General features: G+C 35.0%; 1 protein-coding gene across 10 annotated transcripts in view; it reads left to right on the forward strand.

The window, feature by feature from the left end:
• The window catches only part of CCSER2 (coiled-coil serine rich protein 2), a 77,718-nt gene that overhangs the window by 35,590 nt on the left and 29,021 nt on the right, over positions 1 to 13,107 (forward strand). For 8 of the 10 annotated variants that reach the window (XM_068398771.1, XM_068398778.1, XM_068398769.1 and 5 more), the window contains 3 exons: positions 2,738 to 2,828; positions 6,088 to 6,250; positions 6,892 to 7,087. In XM_068398771.1, the coding sequence (XP_068254872.1) occupies positions 2,738 to 2,828; positions 6,088 to 6,250; positions 6,892 to 7,087 (450 nt within the window). Of the gene's footprint in view, positions 1 to 2,737; positions 2,829 to 5,177; positions 5,319 to 6,087; positions 6,251 to 6,891; positions 7,088 to 9,748; positions 9,933 to 13,107 lie in introns of those variants that run through there. The other 2 variants (XM_068398775.1, XM_068398776.1) reach the window with 2 other exon arrangements.

Below are 13,107 nucleotides of genomic sequence, written 5' to 3' on the forward strand. Positions count from 1 at the left end.
GGAGAGAGAGCTTATGATGTGTGTAGCATGAGGAATTTTTAGAAACTGATCATTTTAAAAAGAATATTTTGCTACTCCAGTTCATTATAACAGACATGAATTTATATTGAACTTTAAACTTGTTCAGCTTCAGCAAAAGTAGCTGCTCTGCAGTACCCCAATCTTCAAGGCATTGATCTTTAAAAAAAACAAAACAAAACAAAAAAAAAAACCCACAAAAAAACAAAACCACCAAAAAAACCACCCCAAACTTAATATTGTTATGCCTCTTGAGAAAGAGATTCTGAACTCTACGCATCCAACAAATTAGGCAAAAAAACCCAAGCTGTCATAGGTGATCTGTTGGTGTGTGCTTGATTAACCTTTGGTAAGACATAGCACCTGAGGGCAATCACTACAGAAAGAATTTGTGGAACATTGAAGTAAAGTTGCTAAATGTGGTGTAATCATTTGCCAGCCTTAGCCTTGTGTCTCTGTTTAGTCTTTCCCCATCTCCTTATGCAATATGAGTGTTCCTTGCTGTTGGGGTTCTCAAGTTATTCAGTTCTTACACCAGTAGTCCTAGATGATCTGTTTCTCACCTAATGCTTTTCCTGTTCTACTGCAGTAAGAGAACAAAGCACTACTGCCTGTGTTGAGTTGATAAACCTTTCTGGAGGGAGAGCTTGGGGACAGCATTGTAGTTTGACTTGAGATTTCACAAACTTAATCTCTTTCTAGGTTGTACCATCTTGAAAATCTACTACTAAATCAGCCTTGTGAAGTTACATGCCTCTCTAATATGCATTATTCTTTTCAACTAAACAAATAAAATAGGATTATTTTCTTACTGTAACTTTTCATAATTGCTGAAACGTAATATTCTGTAGGGTTGTAGTTGATGCATCTTTGAAGAATTTTTTATTCCCTGTTCTTAAGTTCATTGCCCAGAATAACTTCATGATGATAATTGCTGTTAAGCACACATCATTAACAATGTTACTGCCATGTACTGTATAATGAACTTCAGTTCATTACACAGTAGTAACAATAACAAAGGAGGTCTGTAAATATAGGTTGTATAAGCACTGTGTTGATGAAACCTGCACTTTATTTTATACCTATTTCAAGATGACATTGCTGACCTCTACTTTCATATTATGTTTCCCAAGTAGATACCATTGGGAAATACTCGGTGAATTCACACACGGCCCAGCTATTGCAAAGGCTTCGTATTGACAGTTGTGTTTTCTAGTGTGGAGTTGACTCAGTGTGGTGCAGGAATGTATAATTAAGGAAGCATAATGAAATGTGCTGTTGACAGAAAAGTACGTTTGGCATCTCAAATGCTGACCTTCTCTGACATCATTAGACTTCTGAAGTTCTGATACAAATATAGTAAAGTGGCTTATCTGGGTTTATCTGTTAATGCTTTGACATGTTAAGTTTTCTATATTGTACTTTTTAATGCTTTTGCACAGCAGTGACAAACATTTTCAACTTTCTTAAGTGTTTGTGGCCACTGTTTGTAATTTATTTGTCATGCTCATTAAGGTTCCCCCAGTAGAAGAAAATAGTGCTTGTTCATGCTAATTTGGAAGATCCAAGCATGGCACGGAAACAATTTAACAACTAACAAATCAAGCTGCCTCTCAAACACACCTATGTCTTGCAGAATTGTTTAAAAAAATACATGTTAGTTAAAAAATCTTCTAGTTCCTGGAAAAATGTAAATTAGTGGAAACAAAAAGGAGTAAATAAATGCAGGCAGTTTGTTCTCCCAAATGTTAAATCCACATTTCCTTTAAATGGTTTCCATTTCTCTGTGAAAGTTTTTCCATAGTTGTTTTTATTATTATTCACAATGCCCTCATTTCTGTTTCTTCCTGTAAATACTTAGAATACTATACGTAAGCAAAATTATTCAGGTAGGATGTTGAAATATAACAAAAACAGGTGGTTCTGTCTCAAGTATTCAGTCTTCCCTTTATATTGCTTATGTTTTACAAAGTGCATGTTAACTATGTTCATCTCATACCTTCCCTCCGAAGTCAATAAATAACTTCCCCTGCAGAAATGTAGAATGTTTAATGTTGTGTGTCAAGAAAAAAAAAAAATCTTAAAATATACTTAGCTCTTTCCACCATTTGTAATCAAGTACAGCAGTCCTTTGTGAGCACTATTGGAAGACTGCTGAAGAACAGTGGGAGGAACGGTTTAGACAGATGCCTATTAGTGTTCTTCCTTTTCAGGTGTACATCTCTGACAAAGCGAAACTAACAAATGGTAGCCAGCAAGCTACCAGATAGCTTTCCAAGCCAATATTGTTTTGCAGTGTATTGATAGTCTGTATGCAAATATTCAGTGATTTAACATCTTCTCTTCATAAAGTTGGTTTTGAATTCTAAGTTAGCAAAATAATTTAGTTTTAAAATGTTTCTAATTGAGGAGCAGGCAGAATATTAATGAATAGAAAAATATTTGGACTGTTCCATAGGTATCAGGCAGAAAAATGTTTTACTCCATCTTTGTTTCATCTAGCACTGTTGTTGTATCATATTAGTAGAGGTATGAAGATTACTGTCTGTATAGATGATCGTGAGTAAGGTTATCTTGGCCTCTAAAGAGAGGAGGCTGCTGACAACGTTGGGTATGTATACAATACAAATGGAACAAAGCTTTGAAATAAACCTTTTGTGGCAGTAGGGTAAATGAAGTATCATGAAAGCAGCTGTATCTCACGTTTTCTTTCTTGCAGGATATCTTGAATAATCTTGATTCATGTGATCTTGAAGATGATGATCTCATGCTTGATGTGGACCTACCTGAGGACCCACCTCATGACAAAGGTTAGTAAATTAGCCAAGCGATCTTATTGTGAAACTGCATTATGGGTTTAAGAGGTTTTTGCATTGCCTTCTTCTGACTTACACTTTAATAAGCTGGTTCACTCCTCAAGTTGTTTTTTTCTTAAACAACTCTTTCTTTTCTGAAATGTAGGAAGTGTGATATTTGTTTCCCCCAAATACAACTCTTGCATTTGAAGAATTCTAAAGTTAGACATTTACTGCCTTTTATAAAAATGCAACCTTGTTGCACACTGTTTCTTTAAATTATTTCAGTACAATAAAGTTCAAACTTAAGTTAGTCCTTTAGTCTTATGCTTCTGCTATATTTGAAAATGTTGGAACAGCATTTTTTCAGCTTTGGTGAATGACAATATAATTCTTTTTGAGATGATTATTTTTTTTTCTTCTACAAAAAGGCAATATCTCCTAATACATTTTATACAATTCAGGGTAGCAGAAGCCTTGAGATTTAAGATGTGTTTTTTCAAGAACTCTTTTTTTATGCACTGTTGTTGTCAGTGAGAATGCTGGCAAACGTTTCATAGGGAGGATAGTGGTACCTGGCTGCCAGTAAAATAATACAAGTCCAGACTAGAATGAACTAGAGAAGGCAAATTATTGCTGCAGTTTCTCATCTGTCCTGAAGAAGTTTAAGGCATTTACTTTTGGTTATTCTTGACCTGTTCATAAGAATTGTCACCGTCATGTGAATACGGGTATTAGTTTTACCTCTAAGTTCAGTGGAGGCTAATATATCTTCAAATGAACAGAAACATCGGATGTGGAGCACTGTCATGCCCTAGCCTGTACAAACAGGCACTGAAAGAAAAAAGGCTTTGCTTGTTTGGTGTACTGTTTAGCTGCCTGCTGAAGATAGGGGAAATTCAGTTTCTTTGAGTTCCTGTGAGTTCTTTGGGTGAAGACTCCTGCATGTATGTTAGATATGAAGCCAAATTAGCAGTAAATAAATACGTAGTCTTCTGTGTACTGCAATGGTGGCACATCATGTTTTAACAGTACACATTTGAAGTGCAGTACTTAATCTTTTAAATCTCAGAATGAGTTTTGCAAAGTACTTGTGTGAAAGGCGCTTATTAACAATAGTGCTAGTATTCAACTCTTCAGCCCAGATAGGTGTACAATTCTTGGGTTTTATTTCTTTTAATTTTCCAGAATGCATAACAATCCAAGCATAGGTGATTTCTCACAGTACTAGTGGCTGTGCACCTAAGTATTTTTTCAGTAATGGAATTCTAATCCTGTTGGGAAAAATGAAGAAACTTTTTTAAAGGGTAGATCAATTTCTCGTAAGTTTCCTTGTTTATAAAACATGCACTGCCCCTGCATCAGTAATTAAATTTCAGATTATTAATTTAAAAACTGTTAAAAATACATGCATTTTAAAGGTGTTTGCCACAAAAAAATAAGTTAATATTTGCCATTTAATCTAGACACAAATAAAATATGATTTTTACTTCACTGCTTTATTAATTGCATCAACACAATGAGCTTAAATCTACTCACACGTCTGTAGCTAAGTATCAATAATGTTTCTGTAGCTGGAATATGTTTTGTGGCTATGACAATCTGCTGTGTCAGATGCTGTTTCAGGAGGAGAGACTTGCTGTTTGAGATCAATATTAGCTAATTACTATTATTTTTGGCATTTTTTTAAAAGCTGGGTTTCCATATAAAATTAACATGGCATAACCTGGGTATCTCTGCTATTATCGCTTACCTTGAAATCACTGAATTTTTAGCAGAGAGGATCTGAAAAGAAGAATTCTGAAGTTACCTCCAGGTTTTCCCTTAAGTAAACACGATGACCTGAAAAGAGAAATTTGTTCTTTGTTAATATTCATGTATTTACTCAGTGTCTCAGTTTCATTTTCCAAGGCTGAAAATCATAATAAAATTACTTACAAACTTATTGGGGGCTTATTTTGAATAGACCCACTTGAATTTTTATGTGTTACGGGCTGTAAAAGGATGCTTGTAAAGGAACATAAATCTTCTGTTACTTTAGGTAAACAAGTTTATTTTCTTACCTAATTTTTTTGGTTCTTGAACTAGGTGATAAAAACTGTAGGTACGCGTATTTGTTGTAATAATATTTAACAGCACTTTTTGCCAATGCTTTTTTCATAATTATGTGTGACTTCACTGATGTGAACCTTGTAAGACTTTCCAGGTCTACAGAAACTCTCCTTTTTTCATTCTGGAGTCTGGGATGCCGCTCGGACACTATTTATAGAAACAGCTCTAGCTCAACAAGTATGCAGTGAGTGAGGATGGCAGTTTTAAATCACAGGGTAAAACTGGGCTCACTTCCCAACAACACGCAGGCTGGGAGCTAAGCAGGAAGGAAGGCCTGTTTATGAGTGTCTTATGCGCAACTATGTCTGAGTAGGCAGCTGAATAAAACAATGTTCTCTTGTGTAGAGTTATTCTCCTAGCAGAGGACTGGCAATGTGAGGAAAAGCTCCTTAGGTAAGTGAAGGAGAAAGTGCGATGGCAGAATAGTAATTTATGACTCTTTTTGCTGTGTCTGACTGCACGGATAGCAGTTGTTTTGGCTTTGTTTCTAGTGGTTTACAAGCTGTTGCCAAATATAGCTTTTGTTCCCTTAAGAAGTTTGTGGAATCTGCTTTGCTTTGCAGAAGTTAGTGTTTTAAAGAGATTATTTTGTTTGCTTGTTATAAATCATGCCTGTTGTCCAGGTAAATAAACACTAAATGTCTCTCAAGGTGAAAAACAAATAAGATGAATAGGATGAGATATATATATGTATGTATTTTAAGTAATGAAACTGTTCTTTTTTGGAATGAAGTACTGGTCTTTTTCTAAAATGTCTTCTTTCTGTGTTTGTGTGTTATTTGAACTTTTTGAAGGCCTTAAGATCCTGTTAGTAAGAAAGACAGGAAAATGTTACTTTTAGATTTTTTTTTTTTCCTTACCCATAGCCCTACCTCCTACAAATGTTTTTCTGCTTAAACCCGGAAGTACTGTTAAGACTGAATTCTGTAGTTTCTGCTACAGGTTACTCTTGTTCTTGTAACAAGTTTTATATGCTAGTAAAAATGTGACATCATCAAGTCACTTGACAGTCCTAAAATGCATACTTTTTTTTGGATTAGTTTAAAAAAATAAAAACCCACAGATTCTGCACTGCATCTGTTACCAACACATAGTAAATACTTTATTTACAAGGTCTTAGGAACAAATTTTATAATTTTTTTTAACTTTATGCTCTATGTAGAGGAATGTGAAAATATGAGCCGTTATGATAGACAAGACAGAAATGCTAGGCAACATCAGGAAGGATTCTGGAAAAGAACACCACAACAGCGATGGAGTACACAGGATCACTATCATCTTGGCCATACTGATCACTACATCCATGGTAAAAATGATTTGAACAGGTAAAGGACTGGTCCCTTTTCTCCCAAACAATTAAAATCTGTGATGAGAATTCTCTTTTGGAGCTAAAGGGTCTCTCGTGATACTGAGTACAGGACATTTTCAGAATAGTTATATGTCTCTAAAGAGCATGTCTGAGTGGGAACATCCCTGAGACTTATGATTTCTTTTCAAAACTTTTGTTTCTGTCATGGTTTTTAATCCAAAAATTTGTTACTTGTGTTTATATGATACTATAAATACTTCATTAAGTTACCGTATGTGTTCCGTGGAAAAAATTACGTTGTCTTATTACTTGCTTTTGTACTCTTGGACAGCTCTTTACTTATAAGTTTGTTTTTAAATTAAATGTAATCCTATAGTTCTTATAGGCTAGCTTCATTGACAGAGTTTATAGAAATCCTGATGAGCAAACTGGTTTTAGGGTACTGTAGTTGTTAGTCTACGAGAGATTTATGCAAGTGGGAAGGAAAGCCCAGCATTTAAGTGAAAGAGGATTGACATTTTCTGATTTATTTATTTTCTGCTCTATGCCACGGTATGTGAATATAGCCCATGTTACATAACGCTTTGTTTTAGTAAATGCTCCCTAGCTCTAGTTTGTCATCATTGTGGGTTTTTTTTATTTTATTTTTTTTTTTAGGGGATCAAACTACCTAGAATCTGCTGTTGGTCATTTTGAAAGCTATGGAGCACCAAATTTTTACCAGGCTCCTAGACAGATGGTGGGCTTACCAGAGAATACTGTGATGGTTGATGAAATGACACTTCGACACATGGTCCAAGACTGCACAGCTGTAAAAACTCAGTTACTGAAACTGAAGAGATTACTGCACCAGGTGAGCTCTTTAAATGGAACAAAAGCAGTAACGTATATTGGAAAGTGAGCCTAGATGGGCTAATGTTCTGTTTGGCCTTATTAGGCTATTGTCATTTCCTTTATACATTGAATTAAAGTGTTCAAGAAAGTGTGCACTTTTTATTGCTATATAAAATAGTACTTTTTCTGCTTTTTCAGCACTTTACTGACTGCAAAAAATATTAAATATTGTTATTCTGCTTCTCTGAGGAAATAATGCTAAATTAAAAAAAAAAAACAGTAGATCTGAATACAACCTTTTACTAAATAAGATCCTCAAAAGCTGGGAGTGAAAAAAAAAAAAATTAAAAAATACAAAAATCTATTCCATTGATCAAAGTTGCATTCAGCAAGTCAATGGTAATAGCTTTTTCTTAAGGCTTTGTTTTCCTTATTCTTTTCATCTTGGTGTTTTGACAAGAAGCTTAGCAAATCCTACTGGGTCATCTCTATTGGAAGTGCTCAAAATTAACCTTTCTAATGTATGAAATCACTGAATTGTCATAAGCTTTCAAGGAGCTTTTTCACTTCACCTCAAAACTTGGCAAATTGTGAGAGTTGGTAAACTGCTGGATGACTCAGCAAAAGTATGGCATTTCAGCTACAAAAATTCCTTTGTTACCTTAAAAAACAAGTCCATGAGACTTTCTTTGGAGGCATATACAGATTAGCATTGGAAAGTTATCTGTATGGTGGTCTATGTAATACTAGATTTACTGCTGTTCTTTTCTAACAGGATGATGAAATGGAAATAAGTTTTTGCACTAAAAGTAAGACACTGAAACAAAACACAGCAAAACAAAAAGCAAATCAGCCTTGAGGCTAATTCAGGGGTATGACTGTGCCTTTTAGAAATGTGAGCATTTGCTTCCTGTGGTAACTGAGAATACTGGAGATGTTTTTCCACTGACAAAATCAGAAATACAATTGCAACAAAAATAATGTAGGGTCAGAGAGGGAAGGTGTGTTCTTAGAGCCTAATGTCTGAGTAGTGGACTACATAAACTGTGCCTTCCAACAGCCTCAAGCATGCAATTAGTACATGAGAGAGCAGGGAACTCTTCATCCAGAGCTTTTATTGCCTTTAACAGAAGGACAATTAAACAACTAGATAGATGATCTGTGTATGTGTAGTTCATTGTGTAAAGGTGTGCATGTTATAGCCAAATAGCATGTGGCCGTGCAGAATGTTGTATTTTAAATCTTGATCTAGTTTATAATTGCCAGACTGTTCTAAAAGGTTACAGAATACAGAACACAAACCTTGCCCCAAGCAGCTCCGATTAAGTTTTTAAAAAAATTTAAACTCACAGAAGAAACAGCTGCTCCTAATATGTACGTTCTTCAAAATTTGCTGCTTCTCTTGCCAAAAGCTTGATCTTGTCCCCCTCCCTTCCTATAATAGCAGATTTTGTAATAACAAGTATTATTCTCCCTTCAAACTTTGTCAAGCATGCTTCTCTATGTTTTCCTGACCTAACCACCCGCTGTTTTGACTTGCTGCTTCCAAAACTCATCACTGGACTTCTGAATGTTTCTTCTACTCTCCTGTGTGTTATCCAGCTTTTTAATCAAACAATATGAATAGTAATGTAAAAATAAATTAACCTGCTACAGAGGGGAAAACTTCAGACCTTTACTACCTTTATTTACTAAACAATTGGAGTAAAACTTGTATGAAATATTTTTTCATCATTTTAAAATGTTAAACCTCTCCTGAAAATATTGGACTTTATACTAACAGAAATGAGTAAAAATATGGCAGTCCTTTTTTTCTTACTGTAAAGAACAAATATAATTTTGAAAACAATTACATGAACCTCAGCAGTCTGAACACTGAACTAGGTCTTGATCTCAGTCCAGGTCATATGACAGGCTGCTTCTTACAAAATGTTAAAAAGCGAGGTACAAAGTGAGCTCCTTTCAAACACTAGCTTCAGTAAAGGACGCAGTTATTCTTATATTTGCTTCACCTATATTATACCTTTAAATTTATAAGTGTTACCTTTTTTCAGTTACCACTTTTAGCAATATTATTTAATTTGGATATGTAGAAATAGAGCTGCAGTCAGGTCTTAGGCATGAGGTCTCACAGGAACAGTTATAGTAAGATAGTAAGATATAGTAATTAAATTCAATTTTATGCAATTATCTAATCAACTGTAGTGTGACTTACTGTAGAGCATAGTATGTAAGGAATGTATACCTAGCAGATTCCTAGGGAGACTTAATGTGCTCTACTGGATTCATTGCTGTGACTGTAGCTCACATAACGATATGTAAATTATCTTGAATATTACTAGCAACCTAGCTGCAACAGCATGGGTTTGATGTTGTGTTCCCAGTTCTGCTTGGAAAAATAAGTAGCTATTTGAGTAGTCTAGCCTTTTCTGAACTCTGTGTGACCAGGATAACAATGCCATCAGTACACATGCTGTCTGCGTACTCCTCACGTACTGCTGTCTTTCTGTATTTTCAAACAGTGAAATTGGGAATAGGAGTCTATCTCATGCAGAGTTTTTTAAAATTTTCACTGTAGTAAGTATAACCTCCTCTGACTCTGCAGTAACGTTATAGTAGCTTATATGGAGTGAAAAACATACATTCTTCTCGCACTAAATGCAGTTATCATTATTTACAGGGAGCTGCTGAACTGCTGGTGAACGTTCTCATTTAATGTTTAACTGGAGCACTAACGTTGTATTGTAAGAAGAAAATGCTTTGGAAGTTTAACTCGAGTAATAAATGATATCTAAATGTTATTGTCTCTTAAACACTGACTAAGGCACTTCATTTGCATGCTTAATAAATACATTTTCTTCTGATCTTAATTTCTTCCTTCTTCCTACTCCTCCTCCTCAATTAATTTCTTAAACTTGCTGCTCTAGGTTGAGGCTACAGAGCTAATGTGTTAGAACATCCTTATTTAAATAAGAATTGTACTATTTCTGATGCCCTGAAGCCTTTGATCTAGGCAAGGATTGACCATCCTCTGTAGTAACTTCCTCTCAAGACTGGCATCAATGATTCACAGCCACCCTGTCTTATCTCAGATAAGTGCTTCCTGATATTTTAAGGTGCACTGAAACATGAAGCGGTTCACAGAACTGTAAGATCTGTGAAATCCTTTTTTCTGTGGGAGGCAAGTTTTATAAAAAATTTCTTTTCAACTTACCTTTCATGAATGGAAAAGAAATTCTATTTTTCAAGTGCAAGTCTTAATTGTAACTTATCAGATATGAGTAGCCCATTTGTATGAAGAGGTATGAATGAAAAAACAAAGTCTGTAGTGCAAAATTGTTAAATGCACCAATATATTTTTGGTGAGGCTTTAGATTGGTAAGTCACTTGCCTATCTTTGAAGTACGTATTCATTGTGTTCTGTTCTTTTGCATCTGGTGAGATCTGTCAGAGATATTTATCTTTGTTGTAAGAAGCCTGAAGATAATGAAGAAACAGATCTAATTAATGAAATACAAAGGTTTCTTTGTGTCATGTATTAAGTTGTATAAATTGCACCTACAATTGTTACTTTTTTTTCTTAGCCACAAAACAGTTCACCTCAGTGACTTAGCTGTGCTTGAAAGAAACAGAACCAAAGAAATCAACAAACAATAGGAAATAAAATTTTAAGTTTAAAAAGTTGGTTAGCTGTTGGACTATCATTATAACTGCGTTTGACAGTGGGCAATGGAAACTGTATGACAGGCATTTGTAGCGATACTTGAATGAAACTACACTCAAAATGGCAAGTACTCAGCAGGTGAATAGCACCTGCTTTAAGAAACCTTGATAAACTTTAGAAATGTTTGTTTACCATTTTTCAACTTCTTCATGAACTGTAGACACTGGAATGTTGAAAGAATTCTCAAGATGAAATTATTATGTACTGTTAGTAGTTTATTCTTTTAAAATCCTGCATGTTAAAAGGCAGCTTATGCTCTTAGGGAACCAGAAGATAATTGCTGAAAATGCATTTGCTTCTATTGGGTTGATTTTTGTCATAGAAGAATTTAAAATATGTCAGTATAATGAAAACAGCTATTGCCTTTGAGCTTTTTTATCTTCCTCTGAGGCAATATGGGGGATTTCTTCTGAGAGAGAATACCCTTTACCTTGTCTCTTCTGTTCTTCTAGAAGTGCTACAATTTTTCTTTATTTTATGTGTGCTTTTAACTAAAGCTTGCAGGTAATATCCCCCAAAGAAAGCAGAGGGAAAAAGGAAGGTGGAAGGGATAGGCAGTGAGAACAACTGCACCGTCTGAATGCTGTATAGAAGGCGCATGTTTATAATGTTGAAATATGTTCCAGGGACTATTATGATGTATTTAGTCACGGAGCTTGACTTTTCTTTTGGCTGTATCTTTTTATTTTTAAAATAGAGGCAGAGAAAATGAGAACATGTAACTGCTGAGAGGATAGGAGCAAATACAAGCAAATGTGGCATTTCTTAGCTGCTGAACTGTTTATCAGCAGAAATACTATAGATTGTTGGGCTTTGAGCACTGCAGTAGGTAAACCACTGCTGTGAATAATCAGCACAGAAGGTTAGAAAGGTAGTGAGGTTTTTTTAGGCCGTTCTTGACTAAATACTTGTATTTGATACAGATTATTATTTATGAGGAAGTGTCACTAAATAAAAATTCATGTGTAGTGTTCCATTTACCAAAAACATTAAGTCAGTTCTTTGGGAATTTGTAAGGTGAAGCAAGCACAGGGATTTTGTCATTCATGCTAAAGAATTCACACTTGTAAAATATTGGCATGAGAGCATATTAAGTACAGCCATGCAAAAATACAGGTTTCAGTTTGTGGCTATTTGTATTTGGGTGAATTGTGGTGTACCTGTGACAGCCATGATGGAGGGTTATTCCCATAACCTTTAGCTCATGTTCTGGAGGCAAATTAAAAATTGCAGTTGCAGACTTGAGAGTATAATTAAGTGTTTCAGTTTAGACTGTAACATTTGGGAGTGGGTATGTAAAAATGTTTGACGTGTAGCAAATTAATTGTCCAGAGAAATAAGGTGCGTGACAGTGTTAACACTTGGGGAAGAAGGGATTGTTACATATTTTACCTACATATACACTTAAAAATTGTATCTGTAACTCTCACTGAGTTTGTCCTAAAACAATAAAATCGACTGGTTTGTAGAAAATGAAGATGGTATTAACTTTCCCAGCAGAGATACCCTTTGAAAAAGAATGTGAAGCTGAAATAATATTCAGCATGAAATGAGGCTACTTTGATAGTCATGGTTCTAAAGCTTTAGACATTCCTCTGGTTTGGTGTATAGGCACTATGCTGATAAATACTAAAATGTTGTTAGAGAGGTGGTGAATTATCTCTTCACACTTGTCTTCAAAAAGTTGGCATAAAGTTTGGGGTTTTTTTTTCAGAGCAACCTTTTAGTCTTTGAGTACTCTAAAAGTGTTTGAAGGGAATTTGCGTGGGGATTTTTTTTTTCTACCACAACCACGTGTTCCCTTTATGTAGCTATTAGTAAATTTAGGATGACTGAGTCTTGCTGGGATATCTTGTAATGTTTTCTGACTCCAGGTTTGCTGTAATTTAATAAGGTGCTTTAAAACCTATCGAGGCATGTGACTACCTCAGTTTATTACATAGGGACACCCAAAACTGGCCAAAAGATGAAGTGTGTGCTGTTGACTAAAGTCCAGCAAAAACTTTGCAGTAAGTGCGACTGAATTGAAAATCAATGTAGACAGGTAGCAATTCAAATGGGTTGCTGATAACTCTTTTAGCAACAAGAAAAGGACTGTGAAATGATCAGTCACTGCCATATTACTTGATTGTTTCTTAAATGAGTATATTCTTGATTAGACATTGCATGCAAATATATAGATATAAATTCATATGTATCAGGTTAAAATAATCAATCTATAGCTGAAGACTATCCCTGCATAACTAATTAAATGTGAATGTCTACATCATTAGTTCTCTGTCAGTTTACACACTGCAGGTTATTTTCATGCCTAA

The sequence above is a fragment of the Nyctibius grandis genome, chromosome 4 (assembly GCF_013368605.1).
Source record: "Nyctibius grandis isolate bNycGra1 chromosome 4, bNycGra1.pri, whole genome shotgun sequence".
NCBI lineage: Eukaryota > Metazoa > Chordata > Aves > Nyctibiiformes > Nyctibiidae > Nyctibius > Nyctibius grandis.